The sequence below is a fragment of the Sander vitreus genome, chromosome 6 (assembly GCF_031162955.1).
Source record: "Sander vitreus isolate 19-12246 chromosome 6, sanVit1, whole genome shotgun sequence".
Taxonomy (NCBI): Eukaryota; Metazoa; Chordata; class Actinopteri; order Perciformes; family Percidae; genus Sander; species Sander vitreus.
In genome coordinates, this window is record NC_135860.1 from 27,139,911 (window position 1) to 27,167,233 (window position 27,323).

General features: G+C 40.2%; 2 protein-coding genes and 2 non-coding genes across 4 annotated transcripts; 1 reads left to right on the forward strand and 3 right to left on the reverse strand.

Annotated features, from left to right (window-relative positions):
• Nucleotides 1–1,568: 1,568 nt before the first annotated feature.
• LOC144520012 (alpha-N-acetylgalactosaminidase-like) lies at nucleotides 1,569–14,204 on the reverse strand. The gene is made up of 9 exons (XM_078253596.1): nucleotides 14,093–14,204; nucleotides 10,698–10,854; nucleotides 9,441–9,581; nucleotides 6,695–6,906; nucleotides 6,477–6,571; nucleotides 5,928–6,089; nucleotides 5,165–5,362; nucleotides 4,812–4,952; nucleotides 1,569–2,223 (listed from the first exon to the last, which is right to left on the reverse strand). Exons 2-9 carry the CDS (start codon nucleotides 10,850–10,852, stop codon nucleotides 2,017–2,019), a joined length of 1,311 nt encoding a protein of 436 aa, XP_078109722.1. The 5' UTR covers nucleotides 10,853–10,854; nucleotides 14,093–14,204; the 3' UTR covers nucleotides 1,569–2,016.
• Nucleotides 14,205–17,821: 3,617 nt separating this feature from the next.
• trnay-gua (transfer RNA tyrosine (anticodon GUA)) lies at nucleotides 17,822–17,910 on the reverse strand. The gene is given in 2 exon segments: nucleotides 17,822–17,857; nucleotides 17,874–17,910. It is a non-coding gene; the product is annotated as a tRNA-Tyr (tRNA).
• Nucleotides 17,911–18,615: 705 nt separating this feature from the next.
• trnay-gua (transfer RNA tyrosine (anticodon GUA)) lies at nucleotides 18,616–18,704 on the reverse strand. The gene is given in 2 exon segments: nucleotides 18,616–18,651; nucleotides 18,668–18,704. It is a non-coding gene; the product is annotated as a tRNA-Tyr (tRNA).
• Nucleotides 18,705–18,794: 90 nt separating this feature from the next.
• rrp15 (ribosomal RNA processing 15 homolog) lies at nucleotides 18,795–25,632 on the forward strand. The gene is made up of 5 exons (XM_078253598.1): nucleotides 18,795–18,902; nucleotides 21,356–21,666; nucleotides 22,531–22,628; nucleotides 22,718–22,907; nucleotides 24,692–25,632. Exons 1-5 carry the CDS (start codon nucleotides 18,860–18,862, stop codon nucleotides 24,836–24,838), a joined length of 789 nt encoding a protein of 262 aa, XP_078109724.1. The 5' UTR covers nucleotides 18,795–18,859; the 3' UTR covers nucleotides 24,839–25,632.
• The last annotated feature ends 1,691 nt before the right edge of the window (nucleotides 25,633–27,323 follow it).

A 27,323-nucleotide genomic window follows, 5' to 3' on the forward strand; every position in this document is an offset into this window, starting at 1 on the left:
TAGAGTACAGAACCTATTTGTACTACTGTAGAAGTTTGGTACCATTCTGGGCATTATCAGTGGGGTAATTTACGAGATACACCTTTGGTTCCATTAGCGCCTGCACTAAGCCATTCGGCTGATAGCGCTAACTCAACCAATGTTAGACCAAGGGAAAAAAAAGCTTCTGGGGGGTGTTTGGCTCGAGGTCATGGTGCAAAGGACCCTATGGTGAAATTACTCCAAACCATCCCTTTAATCCAAGTTTGTTTTGTTCCAAAAGGATATGCATAGCTCATATTTAATTCCAGAGATGTGGACCTTGTTTCTTTTTATTTATTTTCACTGTACTGTATTCTTTATGTTTCAAAAGGAAGCTACTGTTTAAGTCAAAAGCCAGCTAGATATTTTTTTCACCATGTTTCTTCTCCACTACAAAAGAATTAAAAATACACAAACCGAAAATATAAAACAATTTTGTATAGATGATCAAAAGAGCTTTGCAGACAGCAGCCTTTGACTACATTTGTTTTCTTTAAAATGGAAATACATAGCATCTAACTTATATTTAATTCAAAGAGACAAACACTTTTATTTAAAGTTTATTTTTATTTTCATTGTGATTTGTTATCCATGTTATAGTATTATTTATGTTACACATGTTATACATTTATATAAAAACCAACAAGATCTTTTTAACCATGTTACCAAGTTCTCTACCTCAGGTCCAAAAGAAATATAGAAAGAATGCACCAACATAAAACACTAAATAATTTTGTGATCTATTTCATCAAAAGAGCCTGAAGACTTTGACTCCATTGGTTATTATTATTATTATTATTATTATGTTATTATTGTGTTAAGGCAGCATTAAATAACATAGAAATCTGAAGTGTTCATGTGATTATATACATTAGTGTTGTGAAATTAATTAATGCATAATCCGTGATTATTTCTCAGATTATATTTTTAACAACAAAATCTATAATAGTTGCATCTCTAATACTAACGCCACCGTCATTGTTTTTTCTTTTCAGGAACTTTTCCATCATTTGCCACACCACAACCTACCTACCTAAGGTATCTACATAAGAGTGACATGACAGTGTCATGAACACATGACACTGTCATGACACATGAACCCTAACCCTAACCATAACTTGTCATGACAAAAGCCGAATGACACTTACTAAAAGAAGCATTATGTCATAAACGTTTGACTTGTTTATAATGTGTGTGACACGTTCATGACAGTGTCATGTCATTCTTATGTACTTTATTACGTATTTAGTACGTATTAAAAAAATATCTTTACTCACAAAAAGTGAACTTGAAAACATTTTGCGGCCCACTAGGCTGCGAGTGCAGTCTAGTGGGCCGCAAAATGTTGAGAAAGTCTGTCTTAGATGTATGTGCTCATGCTAACATATTTATAACGGAGGTAGCAGTAGCTAACTAGCTCGGTTGGCGGATCAGGAATTTTTTAGGTGACCAAAATGTTCCAATTAACTTTAATGAAGTGAAAACACACAGTGGGAGGGTCAGAGATGAAACAGATGAAAACACAGACCACATCATCCAACACCCAACAACATCCAAAAATATTTTAATGTACACAGTGCCATGGACAAGCATTGCTAAGTCTCTATCATGATTGTCAGGTCGGCGTGTAAGTACAGAAAATACGTACACAAAAAAACTATATAATTGTTACTTCCCCTGAATTTATGTATTAATTATGTCACAATTGTATCTATATTTTGACAACATTTACTTACTGGCACAAACATCTTAAAGAAGGACAAGAATTAGGCACGTTTTATTAAATTGAAGGAAAGGCACCTCTAAACAATAAAAAAAAAAAACTCCAATATTAAAACATGATATATTTGGTTTTATGAACATCAGTGCAAAAGAACATCTGTTCAATGATAATTCAAAATAGGGTTGAGATGGCTTTGATTGAGCCTGTCCGCCTTTTAAATGATTCTATAAAATACCAGCTTAGCATTTTTTTTCCTTTCCACAAAGGTTTCTTCATAACACAGTATGATGCCCAGGTTTAGCTTTGTGTAATGGGAACTGTGAGGCTTTCTTTTGGTGGTAGTGGAGTACCTCCATCTGTTTGGATTGTTGTTCTGTGTAAACGTACCACATGACAACACCAGAGGGATTGATGGAGACGGAGAACTCTGTGGTGGCGTTCAACACCTTCACCGTTGAGCCAGTAAACACATCGTAGGCCTAAAAGCAAGAAAAGAACATATTTAAGCATGGGCTTTGGAAGCAAAAAAATGTGGGTGGGTCCTCCCTTGCTAGTCAGCGAAGATAACCATACAGTAGCACCATGGCTTTAATATCAACACACAGCAGTGGTACAACAACTAGCTTCTCTCATTGACCGATTCAAAGCGCTGCTAACACTGGTTGATTGATGTTAACATTACTGTAGCTAGCTAGCTAGCTAGCCTAGCAAAATGTCATAGATAACTGTTAACTTTATAACAACATGTGTACGTTTACTGTAATTTAATGCTGCAACAAAGACTACACAATGCCTTTAAAAGCAACAGGCGAACAAATAATGAACATTCACTTAAACATACAGCGAGTTTCAACATATATTTCCTTAAAAAAGCAACACAGCCGCTGCTGCAAAAGAGGGACAATTTGGGAGAAAATTGCTGCAAAAGTAAATGCGTAAGTTCCAATATAGTGTATTCATTTCATATTTAATCATAAGTATAATATTACTGGTATTGAACCTATAATCTATTTCATTTAGGTGCAATCCTGCGGGCAAAAAAGTACACGGCCTACTTCTGACGGCGCCTAGTGGCTTTACTAATATGCTCCGCATCACAAATGTTGTAAAGAAAACTGCCGTTTGCAAAGAAATGTGACACAAAGAATGTGCTGGGATGTAGAGCATGACCACGATGGGTGACGTTAGTGATATGAGGACGGATAAGTTTATGTAGGCTACATAACTCATAGACTAGGAAGAAAAACGATACCGCTCAAATAGGTAGGCTAGTATCCTGAAGTGAAAATGCATCTATAGTCGGGGCCTCAATATCATCTCCTGACATATGTTTAACTCCCTGCGGAGTAATACATAAACGGGATCGTCAACAAAAGGAAATGCCATGTTTTGAGAAAAAAAAACGTTTTATAGTCTGCCTCACACAGACAATAAACTACCCCTGTTTTTTGTATTCATGCAGATAACAAACTGCACTAAAATGCGCCTGATACAGACTGAATGAATGAATGAGGAAATGAATGCGCGCTGTGTCAGAGGGAGGACACTGAGAGAAACTCGAGGTTTCTTGAAGAAAACCTGCTCCACCAGGTTAGGTTCACAGGCTCAGTTACCATAGTAACTGACTCTGAGGTTAAGTTACCTCCCTTTCTGAAACAGAAAACCCAAAGTTTCCCTCATCTCAGGGTTAACAAACTCAGAGTTTTCACTGCTTTCTGAAACGAACCCCTGACAGCAGATATACTATGCAAAGATGCTCGTTTGTTTTTTTATTTACATTTTTTTGGGGGGCATTTGTAAGCCTTTATTTCCACAGGACAGATGAAGACATGAAAGGGGGAATGACATGCAGCAAAGGGCCGCATGTCGGTGTCAAACCCGCAGCCGCTGTGTCGAGGAGTAAACCTCTATATATGTGCGCCTGCACTACCAATTGAGCTAACCTGTCCACGCTAAGATGCTTGTTGATCCTGCTGGCTGTGTCGCGGGAGTGCAGCAGTAGTGAAAACACAGAATGGAGTTTAATTTATATGGACTCTGAATGAGCCAAGTGGAATGGATTTGAGGAAGCAGCAGCGTGGAAGTCAACGCTGTAGCTAAAACGCAGAATGGAGTTTAATTTATTATGGCATTCCTCAAGTGAAATGCATTTGACTGACAGCGTTCTGAAAAGTTAACAGAGAGATGCGCTTATTAAAGAGGGTAAAAGTGAGTGGGTCCGATATCATTGATCCCAAAAATCGGGTGGGTCTTGTCCCACCCACTTTCTGACGCCCATGTATTTAAGGCTAAAAAAGACAAGGTAATTTACATTTGATGATTACTAGCCTAATACTTATACTTATAACTTAAAGAAGTTGGATCATTTTTTTTTTTTTTTTTTTCTCAATATTTTTTTATTGATTTTTTAACATATCAAAACTTTTTTACACACACATACAAAGCACATTCAGCATCTAAGAAAAACAGATGCAAATAGTTGGATCATTTTTTACTATGGGCTACATACAGCATGTATGTAGCCCATAGTAAAAAATGATCCAACTAATGGCAGTATCTAATCTTGCCAAGGTTTCAGGGTTTCACTCATACCAATATTTTGGTTTATATTATTTATTCGATAAATCGAATGGCAATATTGTCTGGCCACATTCACTGGGAAATCCATTAACTGTTAACAGCTAGCAATATATTTGATTCCACATATTTAACGTGTTAACTGCGAAAACAGGAAGCTAGGGAGGGACTTGTTTTGTCGCAGATTTTGTTGGAGTTTACAGTAACCAATAACGCTGAATGTGCGTTACGTTCATCTGCTATGCTAGCAATTTAGCTGACTTCGCTGGGACTAGGTGCTCCCAGTGAACACTGCTGGAGTCAGCATGCCAGGACCAAACATAGCCTCCGAGACTGACGGAGGTGGCCAGTTTGACGACAGGGAATACAGTGCCCATTGGTGGTTTTCTTTCCTGGCACCTCGGGGCTGAGTCAGCTAATAGAACACTTGCAAAGCTACCTGAACTAATTAGCTAATGGCAGCTAATACCAGTCATGAGGGTGTACAAACCTTATAGTTGCCAGTATCGTAGTTGAGTTTAGCCAGAGAGTTGCGGTAGTGGTAGGGCATGTCTGTCCGTCGACTCAGGAACACAAGGGCACTGGCTGAATGAGACAGAGGCCTCCAGTAAACCTCAATATGACTCTTCTCCTGTGCAACAACACACACACACACACACACTCCAAATATGAGCCTGTTCCTTAAAGGCACTCACCTTGATTTGTTTTAGTGCCAAATTCTGACTCCAAATTTCCCCCCACCTCGCTATTGATGTTAACACCATTGACATTAGTGTATTATTGTGTATATTATTTCCTAGTCTTCTTCACTAAATAAACTGATGTCTTAATAATGATGATGACCTGCAACAAGCGTCTTCCCTGGATTCCCATGGGGTCCTGGTTTATGGCAATGGCCATTTTGTTTTGCAGGATGGCCCTTGCGCTGTTGTCCAGGTTTCGAAGGTCATTAGACATGATGAGAGGTGCAGCCATTATAGCCCACAGGGCCATCTGAGAGCGAGCCTGGTCCACACTAAGACCAAAGTTTCCAATGATGAGCTGAGGAGAGACAGCAAAGGTATGTGAGGCATGAAGAGCAAATTAATAAAGTAAAGCAAAGAAGAGCTTAACATTACCGCCACACAGTATCCACTCATCTGTGAAAGCAAACTTTGGAAAGCTTTGCCTTGTGTCTTGCTTATACACAAGACTATGTTTTTGAAAAGCTGTTGTGTTATATGAGAAACACAACAGCTTAGTGTGGATAGAAGGCCTCAACAGTGGCAAAGATGTGTTATCAAATGTAATCACATTATTGTGGACATGGACTCAGCTATTGTCACAGGGAAAGGATGACTTTAGCCAAACTCTATCCAATAAGCAACCTACCTGTGTATCATATGACTTATGTATATTAATCAAGGTTTGCTTGCGATCGGACAGTGTGAACCCAAACAAACCCAATACAAAAATGCAGTTAAGAAAACATATTTACTTTGTTTCAGAACAGGATAACCTTGAGTGTAATCGCACCTTGAGAGACAGCAGTGAGGGTTCAGATTGCCTCTATGATCAGTTGTAATGTTAAGGATTAGGATCAGTAATGAAGACAAATCCATCATACCATGTCAGGGTCATTCCATCGTCCAGGCCCCGCAGCTGGCTGTAGATCATCCTGGTTGTTGGAGAACCACTCAACGATGCTTTGCAAACTGTCCCATGAGTCCTGGATATCATAGTAATTTCTCCACAGGTGACAAATATCACCCATAAAAGAGTAGTTCACCTGGTAGGACCAGGGAAATAGAAGTTAAGGCTATCAACAAAAATAGCGTGTGCCTTTTGCTAAAGAATTTGAGATAAATGATTACTTGAAAAAGTTAACATGCTGATGTTTAGCAGACATAATGTTACGTATAGCTGCTATTTCTGTACATTGAGAGCAATTCAAAAATGGGAGTCAAATTCCTTGTATGTGTACACATACTTGGCCAATAAAGCTGATTCTGATTACAGTAGGTGAGACATAAATATCTGTACAAAATGTCATGGCAATCCATCCAGATAGTTTCAGTGCAGCGATTGCCTTCATCCAGTCTTATTTCAGAATATTGGCACAGTTCTATCCAAGTCCCAGTGACCGAACAGCTTGGGACATAGGGATGACACTCACGTTAGTTGGAAGGCCTCCAACATAGACAGGCCAACTGCAGGAGTAGGCAATAGGTCTGCCTGTAGCATTCAAAGCCTTGGACATAAGAGGGTAACCTGTGTGACACAAGAAAACACTTGCTTTGGCTAGTCCATGATCTCGTTTGGCTTTCGTAATAAGAATTTTTAGGTTTTTAATTACTTTATTCCGTGCCATTCAATAGGTTGGTATGCTCTTACCCAGCATTTGTTGTACAGGATTTGAGTTACAGCCATCAAACTTCAGATAGTCTACCCCCCAGCTAGCAAAGGTCTGGGCATCAATCTCTATTTTATCCAGTGTGGTGCCAGGGAATCCCATACATGTGTAAGTGCCCATGTCTGCATAGATGCCTAGCTTTAGTCCACGGTCATGGATATACCTTGCCAGTTTTGGAATGCCTCCTGGGAACCTGGAGGAAAGCAAGCGCAGTTACTTTTCAAATAGCCAATTCCAACATGACCCCAGAGTATAGCAATGTTTCAGTTAAACAGGCCTTATTATGGTTTTACCGCACTAGATAAGTATCAGGTTAGGCCCCAACAGACAATAGTCCAGAAGGTGGCAATAATCCCTCCATAGGTGTTTACTAATCAAAGAGTTAACAATTAACCAGTAACACAGCAGTTCCCAACTAAATCTGAGACCAATAAATCTGAGTGGAAGGGGACCTCCAAAGGTGGCTGAGAATGACAGAGCTAAGATCCTGTGAGACTTCCAGATCCAGACTGATAAAATGATGATGGCTAACCCTCGGACATCGTGGGGGCCAACAAACAGCAAAAGAAGGCTGTTGTGATAGATGTAGCAATCCCAAGCGACAGCAACATCAAGAAGAAGGAACACGAGAAGCTTGGAAAATACCAATACCTGCTGCCCTGATTAAAAAAACAATGCAACTGATATCAGCTGGTATTCTGTCTGTAATGGAGTGGACTTTTGACCAGTAGAGTGTGTGTGTGTGTGTGTGTGTGTGTGTGTGTGTGTGTATATACACATACATACATATACACACATATATATATACATACATACATATATATATATATATATATATATATATATATATATATATATATATATATATATATATATATATATATATATACATACACACACATTATCTCACAAAAGTGAGTACACCCCTCACATTTTAGTAAATATTCCATTATATCTTTTAATGGGACAACACTGAAGAAATTACACTTTGCTACAATGTAAAGTATTAAGTGTACAGCTTGTATAACAGTGGAAATGTGCTGTCCTCTCAAAATAACTCAACACACAGCCATTAATGTCTAAACCACTGGCAACAAAAGTGAGTACACCCTTATGTTAAATTCCCATAGAGGCAGGCCGATTTGCATTTTTAAAGGCCAGTTATTTCATGGATCCAGGATACTATGCATCCTGATAAAGTTCCCTTGGCCTTTGGAATTAAAATAGCCCCATATCATCACATAGTCTTCACCATACCTAGAGATTGGCATGGTTGTATTTCAGTTAGCCTAATAGCTGGTTTGATTTGCATTGAGAGATGATTTTATGGAAAGTACCCCATGCCAATCTCTAGGTATGGTGAAGGGTATGTGATGATGAAGTCTCAGCATTCTACAAAAAGAAATGCTGAAATTAATTATATTGTGTTTCAGCATTTTTTTCACGCCATTTAGGTTTTACGCTGAAGGTTATATGCTCCTTACAACAAAAAACAGATAGACCAAGCATCAAATAGAACCAAATACATGGGGTTAGGTTGGTATGGCCAAATAACGAGCCCCTCGCATGCAGTGCCAAGTGGGTAATTGCACTTTGCAACAAAACCAAGGAGAACTGTGCAATGTGCAAACAATTTGTTTGCTGGATTTTCTAACAGAAACCTCTGAAATGTTTGTGTTGACTGAATTGAACTGAACGACACATATCAAAACAAGTTCCTCCCCGAGACCATTCTGCCAAGGCACCGTCACTGTATCCGGAACTTAGCACCGCCCAAGACGATTGGGATTGGTTTAAAGAAAAGCAAACAACCCAGAGAATGGGTTGAAATGTGGTGGAGCCAGACCTTACTCTGCAGCGCTGTGGAGCTAGGTCTGGCAATGCGAGACTAACCTGGTCCTAATGCATAAACATATACAACTGTTGAGGATAGGTCAGAAATAAGTACATTTTAAGCCCAGGTCAAAAAGGTTGTGAACCACCGACTAGACACAGGCACAGTGTCATCGTCTTTGATACTTCCACACACCATTGCCTACTTATGTAGATTAATGTAGGTATGTGGCATGGAGGGAAACGGATTAATTTACACCTTTTAAATATCCAGTTTAGAATCTGGACCGAGTTGACTAAATCTACCTATGGCATATTCTGTATGGTATATTCTGTCTATTGGAGACCGACAACTATCAGCTTATATTTAGCATTAGCATCGCTAGCGTTAGCCTTAGCCAATTCCTTCACCACTAACGGAGCGAGCTGGAAAGTCAAACTTTTACCGAACCCCGTAGAAGGAGGCCACAACATCATGGCCACCAGCAAAACTCAGCAAAGACTGTTCTTGCTCGGGCTTTAACTTCTGGATATTCGGCAGCGTTGCCACAACGGACCGAAGGGCTTCCCTCGCATCCTTCTAGCACCGTCCTCAGCGTCATCGTTCTCAGCCACTCCCTCTGTTCGCTGATTGGACACGCCAAATATTTGGCCGGAGAACACCCAAGAATATACCGCAAACCCAGACAGAGTACTGAAGGGAAATGAAAATTGAGCAGAAGTACGTAGGGAGAGGCGAAGCCAGGCTAGTACTTCAGGGGGCCATAAGGACAATTTAAATGAGTGAAACTGAAAGTCTCTACTGTAGTGCTTTTAAGACAAATAATTGCACAGTAATGACTGTTGATAGAGCACAGACATGCTGATTCTGCAAAGTGAGAAAAAAAAACCAACCTGGAGGGTTCCGGTTGCAGCCTCCCTTCTTCATCTCTCAGCATGGACATCCAGCAGTCGTCTATGATTACATACTCATAGCCGAGCTCCTTCCAGCCATCCTCAGCCAACCGGTCAGCCATGTCTCTAAACAGATCCTCGCTTTGGACAGAGAAAAGGAAGACAGAGGTTGTCAGCCATTCATGAAACACATTTATACTTTTTTTTAGTCAGAACTTCTGCGTCCTTCTCAATTTAATATGTTGGAAGGTTAAGGTCATTGGCCAAGGCAGAGTTGATTAATTATTTGGATGTGAATAGCACCACCGTGTGGCCATTTATAAAGCGCCTAATGTTTCCACTTATAACTCCTGTGAGGCACAGAAACAAAAGTATTTGTCCTATTACTGGATTCAACACATATGTGTCTGTTGTATAAGTGAACCTCCTGAATGCACTCTGCAATTGGAACTAAATGACCAATGACACATGCAAGTATCATCTCTGCAGAAGATAAGCGTGGCCATGAGTCAGGTGTTTATTTTCTGGAGGTGACAAAACAATCAACAGTAATTGTAAGAAAACAAAACCAACCACTATCAGTTTCTGTCCAACTCTGAGCAATGCTGCTAAATATGGGATATTATAATATGGGATTTCACCTATAGGTGGCAACGCAGCAACATGACATTCTAATATTCTAATATTTCCATTTTAGGAATTCTGCAAAAATCAATAGGACTTCCCATCATCATCATCTAAATCTAGATGCAGATTTAAAACATCTTAATATTTATAATTCTATATATAAAAGAACATATTTAGGATACTTATGTATTGGCTGTTAGTCTATTATGATCTTACTAAACCCAATATCCCTGTGTAAATATTCAACTAACCTCAGTATTGTAACTATCAAATATTTGCTTAGATGTCATGGTGAGAATTTTGTCTCACACTTCCATGTTAAATGGCTTCTACGGCAAAATTACGAGAACACGTATTGTGTTCATTTTCAAAATTGTCTACAGCTATATTTCCAAAGTCTTGGTCATCATCAATCATTGGCAATGTAGCCTGGCATGGGTGTCATGTGCACACTCCTCAAGCTCTTTAGCAAGGTTTGACTGAAAGCAGAATTCATTGTTCCAGCCACTTTATACAGCAAAAATACAGCCCCCCTAAAAACAATGATCTCGTTAGTGATTATACCTTCAATATTTTTGCTAGGAATATACAGGGTAATCTAAATCACAGAAACTCCCTTATTGATCATACCCGATGCAGTTTTCTGGGTCATCTTTACAGTCAACATTACAGCGAAAGCGTTCCCAGGCCATCCATCCCATAGGTGGAGTCTTCAGCAGTCCGTTGTCTAGCGCCACAGTCAGTGAGATCATGGCAAGGAGCATAGGTGCTGCTAAGGGCCCCATTTCTAAAAAAGAATTGTGGAAAATATAGATTTCCTAATGGTTTACTCACATACCCCAAACAGACTTACATGTTATTCAAGGTGGTAAAGATCTACTTTGTTAATGTTGTTTGATAAATGGCAGTTTTACTGTTGTTTCCAGACATTTCGGAATCATGAACATTAGGCCGGTTACACACTGGATGCGTCGCACGAGTGTGTCAGCTGCGTGAGCGTGTCAGTTTATATTTCGGCTCCTGTGTTAACAGGTTAGAGCTTACACACTGCCTGCGTGACACGCACGTCTCAGGCGTGGCTCGAACCGCGGCGAAAACGGGCGCATTCTAGAAATAGAACCGACCTATTTTTCACGCGCGTCATTTTGACACTAATATATATTAATAAATGACATGTTGATGTTTGAAAGTGTCTAGGTTTTGATATAAATGTAATTAATTAAAAAAAATCTATTTACTAAATATGGCACCTGTCAGTACAGAAAGAAATATTCTGTAGCCTATTTTGTCGTCAATACTGCCGACGTCTTTGCTGTAATCAAATCCGTCTATATTTATGTTTAACATGGTATTTCATTTTATCAATGGGAAACATACATGCGTACAGACAAGGCTAGGAGCAGCAGCGCCGCGTCAGACACGTTTCTGGTGTGTAAAGACATCGAAAAATCCACGCAGCCGACACGCAGCCGACACGCTACGCTCACGTGACGCTCACGCGACGCTCACGCGACGCAGCCAGTGTGTAACCGGCCTTAGTGTGTATTGCGCAGAATGTTCAACATTGACAGCGCGATCACTTTCAGTGCTTACTCCTCAAATGACATTTCAACTGCTTTCATTGCTTTTCTTTTGACTGACATCGATTGCTGCTACTTTCGCCTTTTTCTCCTCAACTGTTTGTTCAACTTGTGTTGAAATATGCAACTTCACAGCAGAAATAAACATGTTTACAGCCTGGTACAAAAAAAACTGTAATTTCTAATTTCCTCCTTCATGACATGACTTCATGGCGCGTGCGTATAGGCAGACTAGGCAATGGCCTAAAGCGGCACTTGAAAAAATGTGGGCTCATTAAAACATGTCAACTGTTTTGTTTGGCCCTCATTTTGTTGCCTCTTGTAGTCCACTGGTAAGGAATGTGTGTCTGTCATCAAAATCACTAATCCAGACCAAACCAGAGACCGGTGGAGCCACAAGCGTTACCGGGAGTGACAGATACATTGAGGCAGCTGAACATATAGTGTCGATACCTATACATGGACAAGGTGAGGAGGATATGAAACATCCCAGCAAAAAGCCAAACAACGATAACGCAAGAACTAATGGACATTTTGACAGAGAGAGTATCATATTAAGTCAAATTGGTTTCCCCAGGAATGATGCACACAGAAAAAAGCTTTTTGTTCTCTAGTGGTTTTAAGTTGTGAACCTGCTGATATGCGCCTTGCTTCGAACTTGTGTGTAGGCCTGTGTGTGAGTGTCTGTGTGTTTCACACACAAGGTTTCGTTTATAAAAATGGATGGATAGGATAATAGTTTGCATGATATCGCATATATTGAAACAGAGAGAATTAATGACTAACATATAAAGTGGATTTCGAAAGGAACGCTCCACAACAGATGCTTTAGTTAGAGTGATTAATTAGGTGGAAAAGGCATTGAAAATGAAAGAGCTGATGACAATAGTATATTTTGACATCTAAAAGGCATATTATACTATATGGAGGGAAGGGCTGCTTATTAAACTTAGTGGAATGGGTTTTGGAGGAAGGATGTATTTTTGGACTTTTAGTGTTGCTTGCAAACGGACAATTCAACTATCCTAACAGTGTTTAATTTTAAACGTAGCATGTGCGATTACAGTTAAAAGTGCCATCTTGCCAACTTATTTCATGCTTTGTTTATTTTTATTTTCTCCTGATGTGCAATTTGACTGCCATTATCGATTTAATGTCGCAATGCTATGCATTGTGGGGTTTTTCTTTAACTAATGTCCGCATAGTTGCAGATTTACTGTGCAAAGTGTAAATAAAGAGCTCAAAAAGTCCCAACACAGAGGCATACTTTGTGGGAGTACACGCCACGCAGTCTGTGATATGAGTAAGGGGGGGACATGGGAACCCGCATACATGTGCACATGCATGTGCGTCCTTGTGCACGAGAAAAACTAAACGTGGACCCACTCGTGAAAAACACTTCTCCACAGCGACCTAGGGGTCCAGAATCCACAGGAAACCTTTAAGGTATTAAGTTGAATCAACAACTGCTCCCGCTAATCTTGTTAAATATGAGTGTAAGGGGGTCCGGACTGAATTCTATACTAACATTCACCAAGGATCGTTTTTTATTATTATAAAAGAAACAACCATGACTTATGTTAACATCTGTTTAAAGACATACAGCAAGTTTCCATCATGTCTGTTTTCTTCAAACTACAGAGGGATTTTAACTCTCAAAAATGCATGCTGGAAAGCAGCTCTTATGCTGGTCATGTTTATTAAAAAACTTAATGTAATAAGTAAACTCTCAGCAGTACATTTATTTAACTTATCATTTGAGGTTTAATGACTTCAAGTCAGAACAACTCGTGTTTATATGCTCTGAATCGGAAGTGGTATGAAAATAAGAACTTCAGTTAATAACTTACATTTAAGCTGATTTATCTTGAAATTACGAAAACTTGTGTACATGTTGTAAATTCCAAGTTTAGATAACTGAATTGAGAACAATATGAGATTATAAAGTGTTTCTTAAACATCATTTAGATCACCACGGGAAACGCAGCTTTGTAGACAGACCAAAATAGATGAAATAACTTAGCAGCTCTTCATAAAGATGACCCCCATCCCCCTCCCACAACCACTCCACCCTATATGTTTTGTTGGTATACGTGCAGTTTAGTGTCCCAAATTATTTTCCAAAAACTGAGTGTCCCAAATGATGAGGGTCTTATTTGAGACAGGTTATGGTTAGGGTAGCACAGGTGGTTTAGCAGGTTCATAATTAATTAAGGACATTGTATGAGGAATTTGGGACACTAAACTGCACGTATACCTGTTTTGTTTTATTACTACATGAATTAGGTCTGATATCTTGGCCGGAGAAAGATAGTAGAAAGTTACTGTGAGACAAAGAACACTCGAGCAACACTGTTTACCTAAACAAATGCACCAGAAATGCAAGATTCTTTTTACATTACTGAAAAGCAATTAAATAAAATTATAAAAACGATGGTCTCTTACCTGTTTACTTCAAACAATCAGTATATGTATTGTTATTGCAGTCATTTGACTGCCCTCTCTGACTGCCCTCTCTTCTTCCTGGATTTTCTCCTGAGCTGCAATTAGCTCTTCCTGGTTAGGTAAACCGGGTAAACCAAGTGCCATGTGACTGCTCTGTGTCACATGATAAAACAGGAAACAGTTTGAAGAGACAGAAAAGACCACAAGAAGAAGGTGGTACAGTAAAGTTCCAGAAGGTAGCAGCAATGCAACATTACAGATGCCGGCTGCCTTAAAAGACACGTGGTATTGTGGTGATTTGTTGTGTTGCATATTGTTTGAACTTGTATATATTTTTTTTATTTTACGCATTTGTAATACATTTGTATTCAGTATTTTAGTTTTTTTTTTTTCAGTAGATGTTTTTTTATTTTTGTTTTTGCAGTCAGTATGATGCTGGTGTTGCTTTACTATCGGTTGAAATATCAGTGTTTTCTGAGGGACTGCTTATATAAGAAACTAACACAAAGTGACAATAATGACCATGCTTATAAGAACTGAAAATACACCCTAAACTGCAAAAGAGTTGTGTTGGGGACATTTAAAAAGAAATATTTCAGTGACTCATAGTTATACATTTTGAAGTAATTATTTTCTCTCTAATCAAACCGCACAAGGGATACCGAGGGTTTGAAATTCCAAATTTGGTGGCCTCTGGCACATTCTTATGCCACTATTCTATCATATACACTCATCTTAATCATTGCAAATTGGTCAATTCAGCATTTTATGAGTGTTTTAACCAGTAAATTACGGTTGGACTGCATTTTTCTTACGTGACAGTTCGTTAGGCTATGACAACATTGACAAACATTGTTTGTTGTGTGTTTGCATTGTGTCTTAGAGATGGCTGTGTTGTAAAGATATGTATATGAAGATAGGCTAAGTCATTCTTTTTTTTTTTCATTCATTAAGCCCATAAATGTCCTGTGGCATGAGGAACATGCAGCGCTTTCAGACTTTTTAATGCTTACTGCGCAATCGTCGAAGTTGCTGCCAACGGTGTTTTCCAAAGTAGCCCGTCTAATAAAGATGTTTCCCCGTCTGTGCAATCGGCTTGTGAGGTGCGTCTGTGGCGCCATTTTGGGACGGACATCTGACCCGCTTGACCTTAAAGACTCACTCAAAATAAAGACTTTTGTGTGACTTTTGGAGGTTCGTGCGAGAGAGACTAGGTATGACAAAGTAACATTTAATAACATTTCACAGATGAAAAAGTCTATTTTACAATATTTTAACTGTTTACGAATGTGTTGAAGTTAATATCAAAGGTGTGTCAGGTGATGTATTTTTAATTTACGAAATTAGTAATATCTCAGTAAGACGCTAAAAATGATGTTTGTCGTGTGTGTGTTATTGAAGCGGCAGCGGGGCTGAACTGCAGCTCCTCGAGTGGCCGCTTCAGTCATTCCCCATAGACCCCCATGTTAAAATATCCAACTTCACAGCAGAAATAAACATGTTTACAGCCTGGTACAAAAAAACAGTAATTTCTAATTTCCTCCTTCATGACATGACTTCATGGCGCGTGCGTATAGGCAGACTAGGCAATGGCCTAAAGTGCCCAATGCATGCCGGTTAGAGTTGTGTCCGATTTATGCTGCGTTCATGGCACCTGGGAATAACAGGGACCTCCTCCCGTTGTTTTTCCGACTGCCAGCGTTCACATGGTCAGGATGCGTGTTCTTCTTCTTCTGTTATATTGGCGTTTGGCATAACAACTTGTTGCATGGCTGCCACCAACGGTTGGCTGTAGCCTAGAGCATCAGGTGTGTGAAAACATGGAGGCCACAATAAAAGATTTGCTGCTGTTTTCTTATATGAGCATAGAAACAGCACATGGACAGGTGTTTGTTTGTGAACGAACGGGAAAGGACATGGACAAGGTGTTGTTTTTTTTATACATGGGCCTATTTATGAATAATTTGAAACATGTTATGTCTGTGTATGTTTCTTGGCAGAGGCATCTGTCCACAATAAACAGTTTATTGTCATTGAAATATGTTCAGTTGTCAACAACGCGTCACCAACTGGGAAACTCGGTTAGCAAAATCTAGCCCGAGTTTCCCACCTCTCGATTCCCACAGGAAGGGACGTGATGCAAATGATGACGTTTTCACTCGTAAAAATGTTTTTCCCATGTCTATGAATGCAGCATTGAGCCCGACTTGCTCTGATGTCATGCACAGGTGGGCAACGATAACCTCATGAGATCAAGGCGGCCGCAGTTTTGGGACGCAGGCAGCATAGTTGCTTTTCACCACTGACATATATATAATGGACCAACAGATCCCGTTGCTCTGGACGGAGACCAGTGAACGCCATTAGAAGCACTTTTCCGGTGATGGCTGAGCGTTACTGCGCAGTCTCCAACTGAGAGAGACGACGTAAATGTGCCGTGAGCAACCTGTCTGAAAGTTGGAAGTCTTCTGGTAGCTGTGCCAAGAGAAATCTCAATCATTCCCAACCTTGCAAAGACGGAGTGCGTAGGTATATGTAAGGAGATAACATGGACACAGGCTAATTATTGCTAACTAAAATGCTAGTTAACATTAGTTATTAAACTTAAACAACTAATGTAAGTCCAAACTGCCTGCGAGCTTCTCCTGTACTGTACGGTAATTCCTCTACTATGCGACAGTAAGTCGCGTGGTTATGACACAATCGTTAGCCTATTTTTACAAAAACGTATACTACGGAGCCATAACGTGAGATACAAGGTAATGGAGCCTTTTATACATTGTCGTGTTTCTTTAGAAATAAACAATGGACAAATAGAGTCTTTAAACGCTTCAGATGTAAAGTTATTCGCTGTCAAAGTGGCGCCAAAATGAATGGCAGTCAATGGGATGCTAACAGGAGGTGATGGCTTGTTAGCATCAAAATGGCGCCATAGGAGGTTTGCGGTCCGAGGAGAACCTTACTCCCTTGGTCAGTACCCGATCCGTACCGCCTGTACGATCCGTTCTGCGCATGCACATAATTACGTATTCACCGACCGCAAGACCCAGGCGGACCCAGGGCATGGTGGGAAACGCCTGGCTCTCAGCTGATTGGTTTAGAATTGACTCAACATGATGACGTATAATATAAACTTTTTATAGTTTTTGAATTGGAGGGATTTTAATTGCTATTTGTCTGATTTAAAGGCTTATTCTGTAAAGAACATCGGTTGTGTGGCTGATAGTTACCTTTAGAAGTCAGAGACTAAATCCGTTCAGATTACGGATCATCTACAGTATGTTGTGTATTAACATCAGCACCAGATCGCAGGTAGAGCATTTTGACAGCTACTCTGTCTTTATAAAACAGCTGGAGACTACTGTGTACTTAAGCTGATATATGGGTCTGATAAAATTTTATTTAAATCGGAATCAGACCTAACAGGATTTGAGTGTGACTTCCTGTTCAGCCTGAAGGCTGCTGGAATCGGCTGCAAACTATCCGACGTTACCGTGGCTTTTTGTCACCGCCCCCTGCTGCTGCCGCCTGCTCTCGTCCACTTTAATGTCAAGGAAGGATCCTCCGAAGCCAGAATTTAGCAGAACTAGTCTACATCGTCTTCTATTACAACGTTTTGAACGTGAAAAACAGCCAACTGTCTTAGTCTACGGATATGGTCAGTAAACAACGGTAAAGAGTAACTTTCCAATCATAACTCTCCATCTCTATAACACAACGAAAACTAGTTCCTTCGAGCCGGAATTGAACCAGCGACCTAAGGATGCCTGCTCTTATCAACCTACAGTCCTCCGCTCTACCAACTGAGCTATCGAAGGGAACACAGTTTAGAAATGGTACGATAACTGCCGATCATGATGCCCAAGAGCGTCTGTAGCCTCCATATCTGAAGCAGAACTAGTCAACAACGTGTTCTATTACAAAGTTTTGAACGTGACAAACAGCTCAACACTAGAGCGGACGGGTACTTTAGGGGTACTATTACTGCCAAACCTGACCCCCACAAGCGTCTGTATCCTTTTGTTTGCGCTGATGGGCCATTAACGCGTCATCACTTTCCATTTCTATAGCACTGCGTTTCCAGAGGTTGTTATTAGCAACTTGTTTAACACTGTTACAAGGTTACTATGTCAAGTGTTCTTTTGTCCAATGAATGAAGCAATTAAGACAACAGATCTGAAAAAGAGCCCCTTGACATCTTTCCATTGTAAATGGAAACAAAATTTGCAACAATGAAAACTACTTCCTTCCAACCTACAGTGTTCCCCTCTACCAACTGCGCTATCGAAGGGGTTACGGAATTGGTACGATAACTGCAGAACCTGATGCCCAAGAGTGTCAGTTTCCTCCATATCTGAAGCACAACTAGCCAACAGCGTTTACTATTTCAAAGTTTTGAACGTGACAAACAGCCACCTATCTTAGTCTACGTATATATTCAGTAAACAATGGTACAGAGTAACTTTCCAATGACGCATCATCACTCTCCATCTCTATAACACTGCGACACAACAAAAACTAGTTCCTTCGAGCCGGAATTGAACCAGCGACCTAAGGATGCCTACAACTATCAACCTACAGTCCTCCGCTCTACCAACTGAGCTATCGAAGGTAACACAGCCTGGAGATAGTACGATAACTGCCGAACCTGACGGTTATATGACGGCTCTTATCGTGGCAGCCACTGAACTACTTCCGGGTCATTTCACTCCGTTAGGAACCTAAGTGTGTTCCATTTACTCTACGGTGCCATTTCAGTGTAACACCATGATGGCAGCTCTGTTGACAACACATGTGCAGCAGTTGTCTGGTGAGTTTTTATATACAGTTCACTTGTGTTGCCTCCCGAGAAAAGGCGTTTGCCACTTATTTTAATCTCACAAATATGCGCCATTAAGCTAGCTAACCTTACTTACTTTGGTCTGCTGTATGTTAGACGTTCATTTGCTCCATGGCTAGCTTAGTTCCTTTTAGCTTTAGTAGGCTAACCAAAGCCGGAGTGCTCGAATATGTTTTTAGTAAGGTAACATGAAAAAATGCAGCACTGTAGGGTTAGTAACGTTACTAGCTAACAAACGCTACATGTCACATGAGGAAGAAAAGTAACGTTAATTGCAGTAACTTTAACGGTATTACAAATGTGGCGAATGTGTCCGTTCAGCACTCTTGCTAGAGAACGGTACGCTTACACCAAACGTCTTTCAAATACATATATTTTTTTACCAAAAAGTTGAGGTTTCCATTCTTATGGATACGACTTTTAACATCGCAGAAAACGACTGAAACTGTTTTAGTACATTCCTAATTTTGAGACATTGGACACAGCAATGTTGATTGTTAATTAACTTAACATTAACATCAAAATTCTAAACACAAAAAACAGTCACACTGATGCCACAAACAAGAAGCAATGTTATGAGGCTCTACATTCATTCTTTAAGATATTGTGCTCATATTCGCACATATTATTACATAACAACAAATATCCAGTCATCTGTGTAAAACGAATACTTGGATTTCTGAGGAAAATTCTAAATATATCTTAAAAGCTGCTTAGCTGACAGTGATAAAAGAGTCGTTTTTATACATAACTAACTAAATAAAACGAACCTGTCTATATGTAGGAATATATGTGATGTGTGCAAAACATACAATGTTTCAGAACAAAAACAAATGACAACTAAAAATCATCAGAAATCAAGGAGAGGGTTAACTTTTCCTGCTCCAGATTTCCCACCGTGGTCAGAAAGAACAGGGGAGACACTTAGTTTCTCTCACTATGACTCTAGAGTCGGTACTCGCGAAGCTAATCGCCGTCACTCTCTCACTTCTCCCTCGCTCTATCACCCACTCCCCCCCCACACACACACACACACACACACACACACACACACACACACATGCCGGCTCGACGCACACACCAGCGCACAAGTATAAACACCAGGCCACTTACGTAGGCTACAGCGAAAGCTCTGCCTGAAGCCTCCACAGAATTGTAAAACAGGCTTAAGTGTAGAGGTATCCTCCTGTCAACACTAAACCGACTGATGACTGATTACACATCAGAGGAGACTCTCAGATGAGGCAATGTTTCTGTCTGGTTTTCTTTGTGACATGACGGGTTTAAAACCAGACTCTGAACCATTAATTAAAGAGAATAACACTTGGGTATAGAAACAACTTGCATACTGTACAGCTATTGGTGACATTTCTAAGAGTTGATGGCAAGACAACAGACATAATTAACACCTTCTTATTAAGCTACCAATCCACAGATTTGCCTTTCCTATGTCTTTTTACAGTGGTTCTCTTCAAAAGCAAAGTACCTTTAAACATTAGCTTTCTGGGTAGCACTTTATTTGAAGGGGTGTGCACAAGACTGACATGATACTGTCATTATTATGACATGACAGTGATGACACCTGTCACGAACACGAAGGAGTCATTTTGAGTGTTCATGACTGTGACGAAATCGCAATATAGACCAGTGCAATATCCAAATCGCAGGGGGGGGGGCGCAATATGTCAAACCATGTCAATATGAAGTAGTGTGGCGCTGCAGAGACGTCCGCGGCCGACAAATCCTATCCTACAGACTAAAGAGAGAGTCTTTGTTTGGTACAGGTCCTCGCAAAACTCGCACTCTTAATTTTTAAATGAAAATGAGAATAGTGATACAAAAATGATCGTTCCCTCCAATATCTTGGATCATGTTGCAATTGCAATATCAGTCCCAAAAAAAATCGCAATTAGATATTTTCCTCATGTCGTGCAGCCCTACTTTTAATGCAAAGTTAGCATTGTCCGAGATGTCTTTGTCATGAAAACTTGACTTAAATAGCTTTTAAGACGTAGCCTACATATTGCAGTGTTTCCCACAGGTTGAGAATTTGCTTGTGGTGGTGGGTGGCGCATGACGTGACCCGTAATGGGTAAACTAGTCAAACAAAGGTTTATGAACTGTTTATTGAAAACAATGAGTGCATTAAAAGACAATTTAGAAAGAAATGACTATTTACATATTAAACAACCCAGACCCAGATGATACAGATGAAGTGTAGCCTTTGGTGTGCTTTGTTACTTACATCTGGTTGGTTTGTCAAATAACTTTTGAATGAAATACCAGTTTTTTGTTGTTGTTTTTTTCACCCATTCCTACTCTCATAATTGTGGTGGACAATGGTAAAAGGGTCATCGTGTTTAAGTGTGGTGAGAGGTGGTAGCAACAGCAATAATCATTTTGTATTTCCTCGTGTGACTTAGGCGACGATGCGCAGCAGAGTGATTCTGAAGGAGGGAGCCACGATGAAAGGTCAGACGATGGCGCGAGTGACGGAGGAGAAGATGACAGAGATGGTGAAGCAGGGAGTAATGGGGAGGAGGCAGAGAATGAAGATGGAGAAGAGGATAAAGAGGCAGATGAGGGTAATGCCAATGCTGGGTGGGCAGAGGCCATGGCGAAGATCCTGGGCAAGAAAACCCCAGAGAGCAAAACCAGCATCTTGGTAAAGAACAAAGAGCTGGACAAGATGAAGGTGAAAGAAAGAGAGGAGCAGCTGGAGAGAAAGAAACAGGTAATCAGCACCGTCAGACATCCTTCGAAACTGAATTTACAATACTGTTTTTTAAAATTTTTTTTATTGTTGATACCTAGTAGTTCATCACTCAACATGTCTTCTGAATCGATAGAACCCACTTGTAAATTTGGCACACAAGTGATCCACGGCCAGCTCATATACAGTATCTCACAAAAGTGACTACACCCCTCACATTTTAGTAAATATTCCATTATATCTTTTAATGGGACAACACTGAAGAAATTACACTTTGCTACAATGTAAAGTATTAAGTGTACAGCTTGTATAACAGTGTAAATGTGCTGTCCCCTCAAAATAACTCAACACACAGCCATTAATGTCTAAACCGCTGGCAACAAAAGTGAGTACACCTAGAGATTGGCATGGGGTACTTTCCATAAAATCATCTCTCAATGCAAATCAAACCAGCTATTAGGCTAACTGAAATACAACCATGCCAATCTCTAGGTATGGAGAAGGGTATGTGATGATGTGGCGCTATTTTAATTCCAAAGGCCAAGGGAACTTTATCAGGATGCATAGTATCCTGGATCCATGAAATAACTGGCCTTTAAAAATACAAATCTACCTGCCTCTATTGGAAGTTAACTGTGTGTGTACAGGAGGGGTAAAGTGAGGGGAAGATTTATTATCCACTAGTTAATTCAGGATGGCGTCAGTCTGGCGTCAAATGCTAAAGTGGCCAAATATACTCAAAAGAGTGAGAGATGGGCGAAGGTTTGTCATTTTGTAGAAGCTGCGTTGCGTAACACGGCAGGAACAGATGCAGACAGATGGTTTTCCAGCATGAAAAGTTTGGGGAGCTAAATGTGAGGATTTATTTGTACCCGTGTCCATCAGGTTGACAAGAAGCGAGCGTGGGAGATGATGTGCAGAGAGAAGCCTGACATAGTGAAGGACCGTGAGACTGAAAGAGCTCTACAGAGAATTGCTACCAGGTGTCTATACCTTTTTCTGTGCGGTTTCTTTTTTAACATTCTCAGAAACACGTTTCATTCCTGATTCCAGTGTGTATTTTTCTGTTCAGAGGGGTGGTGCAGCTGTTCAATGCTGTGAGGAAACACCAGAAAACAGTCGATAACAAGGTGAAGGAATTTGGTGGCTCAGAGAGGAAGAAGGCCAAATTTCTTTCATCTGTCTCTAAGAGAGACTTTATCGACGTGCTAAGGAGGACCGAGGAAGGCAGCGGAGTCACCGGCAAGACTGAAAAGGACGCTGTAAGTTAAATGATGTCTTACGTTCTGTCGGTCTGTTCTTTCTTAGAGGTTACATGTTTTAAATCCTTAACGTTAATTACAAACGAGTTTGCCGTCACTTTTCCACGGAGCTGACACCTGACGGGCTGTGCCTCTTCCGGACAGTCTCCCAGGGGACGGGAGCTGCATTAGGTCTGTCGGCAACAATTAACGTTACTGGGGCTTACAGCCAGTCTGTCAGACTGGCGATTAAATCGCCTATCAGTAGGTGGGCTGTTGGGCATGTTTTACAGCTGCTGCAGATGATAAAAAGACAGAATGAGAAATAGTCTGCCAGTGTCTCCATTGTGGGCGTGTGCTGCTGCTTCACTATGTTGTTGAGCCGTTTTTAACTGATCATGCACAAGTGTTTAGTTATTTGGTACGCCAGAGCAGTGAGAGAAAAACAAACACTGCATGTTTAATTGTGCAGAATGTGTCGATACTTCACCTTTGCACAACTATTTCTAACAAACTGTGATTTCACTGAGTGCTCTCATGGTGTCACTGTTGCCTCATGAAGAAAACATGAGCCATGGAGCAGAGCTAGAAGCATGCACTGAACCTAGAGCAGGGGGGTCCAAACTTTTTTGAAAGATGATAATGTGAAGATGCCCGGGGGCTCATAAGTTTATGAACCCATGCTAAAGTTGACTAAAAAGAGGAATATAAAAAAATCATCTTTTGGAAATTAATCTTAATGTCTTGAAAAAAAATGAGGAAAAATCTAACCTTTTAAGGACACCAATTTTCTTTGTGAATGAATAATGGATGGATCCAGGATACTATGCATCCTGATAAAGTTCCCTTGGCCTTTGGAATTAAAATAGCCCCCCCCCCCACATCATCACATAGCCTTCACCATACCTAGAGATTGGCATGGGGTACTTTCCATAAAATCATCTCTCAATGCAAATCAAACCAGCTATTAGGCTAACTGAAATACAACCATGCCAATCTCTAGGTATGGTGAAGGGTATGTGATGATGTGGGGGGGCTATTTTAATTCCAAAGGCCAAGGGACCTTTATCAGGATGCATAGTATCCTGGATCCATGAAATAACTGGTCTTTAAAAATAAAAATCTGCCTGCCTCTATGGGAATTTAACATAAGGGTGTACTTACTTATGCCCCCTGTATTTTAAGAAGAACATTTATTTATTTACGATACATTATTCATTCACAAAGAAAATTGGTGTCCTTAAAGATTGGATTTTTTCCAAATTTTTTTAACAAGGCATTAAGATCAATTTCCAAAAGATGATTTTTTTATTCCTCTTTTTAGTCAAATTTAGCAAGGGTTCATAAACTTATGAGCACCACTGTACATACAAATGCACTGATCTATAATAATATTTTATTTTCATTGTCACAATTATCTCTTCTTTTTATGGCAACGGTACCAAATCAACGCCACTCAGACGTAAACAAATCTAAAATGAACCAAAATAATTCTGCCTTACTTTTATATCAGATAACCAAACATACAGTATGGAATACCTTAAACTTAAAGTTGATAAATATCTTAACCTCATGTTCATTCTCAACATGACTTTTTTTTTTTTTTATAAGTAATGCCAAATGTGTTAACATTTAAGCTTACAACATATGACTCTTGCTCTTGTCCTTCACAAACCAAGGCTGCGGGCCGTATGAAATCTGGCTGCGGGCCATAATGGGGCCCCCGGGCCGGACTTTGGACATGCTGACCTAGAGCAACGTGTGTGTGTGTGTGTGTGTGTGTGTGTGTGTGTGTGTGTGTGCAGGCTACTGCAGCAGAGGAGAAGCCTGCCTGGAGCGTTCTCACAGACGACTTTATGATGGGGGCCACCATGAAAGACTGGGACAAAGACAGCGACAGAGAGGAGGCTGATACACACTCAGGAGGGGGGGTGGAAAGTGACTCAGACTGACACGATCCATACAGACTGAAGGGACTGTGTACAGCAGGCTGTGATGCCTTCAGGGACATTCTGGAGAACAGAAACCCTGACCTGTGACATGCAACTAGGGCTGCAACTAAATTCTTTTCATGTTCGATTAATCTGTAGATTATTTTCTCAATTAATCGATTAGTTGTTTGGTCTATAAAATGTCAGAAAAATGTGGATCAATGTTTCCCAAAGCCCAAGATGACGTCCTCAAATGTCTTGTTTTGTCCACAACTCAAAATATATTCAGTTTACTGTCAAGACACTAGAAAATATTCACATTAAAGAAGCTGGAATTTTTCTCAAACCGATTACTTGATTATAAGAAACAGTTGGTAATTCATTTAACAGTTGACAAGTAATTGATTAATCTATGGAGCTCTAAATAAAACTCCCGATCAGTTTGTCTGCACAAAAAGGATAGAGAAAATCTGGAAACTGTTTTTTACTGATTGTACACCCTAGATTTCTTTTATCATAGGTCACATTCTGGTATTTGTTGCTGAATATATTTTGCAGAGAAGGGAATGGTTTGTGACTGTACAACCTCCTGTACACTATATAACGGTGAAATTAACCAAGGGGGAACTTAAGTAAGAGCTGCAGGTTCTGAGCTTCTGCCCTCCATCATATATTTAGCATCAGTTTGCTCCCTTTTGTCTACATACTATTGTATTATGGAAAGACCTGTGATGGTGTAAACTCTGTAAATAGGAATGTTTTCTACAGCGCTGGTTGAATAAACAGCCAATTTGTGTCAGTGCTCTTTCAGTTTACGATTCGTGTCTGGTCATAGAATTGCTTATGTGCTCAGCATTGTCCATATGGGCCTTTTTAGTTTAGTATTAAGTGGGGATGTCTATGGTCAGGAAGGAGAGGAAACAATTACAGCAACCCATAACTCTTTGAATGAACGTATGGCATGTGAGTAGGGGTGTCGGATAAGATGCGCCTTTATTGTCTCCTATAGGAGAAATTTGTCTTGGGCAGTCGAGAGAACAAAAATGGCTACACATCCTACATAAACGCATAAGAAACATACAGTTATCTCATACAAATGCAATCAACTACAGTTAACATTTCTTTTAACCCCCTACCTACCCCGAAACTCGCAGAAAACAGAGAACCTACTACACATCCACCCCCTTAATATTGCACATATATTCAACCCAAATTGCACATTTCTCATTAAATCATGCTGTGATCAAGTTATGTATTGCACAATGCCGTATCACATTAAAAAGTATTGCACAAAAACCCTACCAGATATTGCACATCCTTCACTAACCATAAGGTTGAGTACTACAACTATTACCTGTAATGTAATGAGTTCATCACTATTGATGTCAGTGCTACTGGTCTATAATCATTAATATGCTGTGGGCAGGGTTTTTTAGGAACAGGAATGATAACGGATTTCTTCCAAATAGTAGGGGTGGTACATGTATTGATGGAGAGCTTTTTACTATTCAGCTTTTTAAAAAGCGTGGTGTCCGCATTGGGATTCATTTGTATTCTATCCTGTATTGGGTCACGTGGCATTGAAATAGACAGGTCTCTGCAGCAGATCACATTATTTTCATAATCAAGATCAAAATGTTTGCTTTGTCCAATTCATTCAGCATGTTCAATTCCTAATTTTCAGAGTTCAGGTTAGTCATATCTTTCACAGTGTCCCATAGTTTTTTTTCGAGTTGTTGGTTGAGAAGGCTTCCCTAACACGTGTGCTGTATTGCTCCCGAGCCTTCCTAAGTTTCCCACTCAGTTCTTTTTGAATTGATCTTAGCGCCATTAAATCATTGCTCCGGAAGGCTTGCTTTTTTTCCTCTTGATCAGTTTATTTTCAGGCGTGATGTAGTCTTAATTGTTGGAGTAGATTGTGATAGTCTTTTTTGGCACAACAGTGTCGAGACAGAACTGAATACACTCTGTTATCGCTTCTGCAATATTGTCAGTGTTATTGTCCTGGTAGAAAACATCCCAGTCTGTGGCCAGGAAGCAGCCACTTAACTTCTCCTCGCTCACATTCTGCCAGACACTGACAGTTTTTGAGGCAGGTCTGCTTCTTTTAATGGCACACTTAAAAGGTGGCAATCAGGTGGATGGTATTATGATCCGAGTTTGAGAGAGGAGGGGGGTGGGGGTAATTCTGGCAGCATATGGATCTTTAATGTTGCCGTAGCATTTATCCAGTGTTCTATTCTTCCGTGTGCTATTGGTAACATATTGCTGGAATCCTGGAAGAGCTCCAGTTTGCAGTGATTAAAGTCTCCGAGACCAAATATAAGGGAATCAGGCTTGTCTTTTAACTGCTGGTGGACACAGTCTGCTACACATAAGGCTGCTTTGGATGCGTTCCCACTGGGCGGGATGTATACAGAACATATGAAAATGTTCCCATGTCTCTGGTTAGATAAAAAAGGTCTTAGGCTTAGGCATATGATTTCAAGGTCCAGAGTGCACACCC

Excerpts from the sequence above, each read along its gene's own strand:
- LOC144520012 (XM_078253596.1), bottom strand. The coding sequence starts at position 10,852 with ATGGGGCCCTTAGCAGCACCTATGCTCCTTGCCATGATCTCACTGACT. Across the intron at positions 6,572-6,694 it reads TCCTGTACAACAAATGCTGG|GTTACCCTCTTATGTCCAAG; the intron begins GTAAGAGCATAC and ends TGTGTCACACAG. Across the intron at positions 5,363-5,927 it reads GATGGAATGACCCTGACATG|CTCATCATTGGAAACTTTGG; the intron begins GTATGATGGATT and ends GTCTCTCCTCAG.
- rrp15 (XM_078253598.1), top strand. The coding sequence starts at position 18,860 with ATGATGGCAGCTCTGTTGACAACACATGTGCAGCAGTTGTCTG. Across the intron at positions 22,629-22,717 it reads CTACAGAGAATTGCTACCAG|AGGGGTGGTGCAGCTGTTCA; the intron begins GTGTCTATACCT and ends TTTTCTGTTCAG. Across the intron at positions 22,908-24,691 it reads GCAAGACTGAAAAGGACGCT|GCTACTGCAGCAGAGGAGAA; the intron begins GTAAGTTAAATG and ends GTGTGTGTGCAG.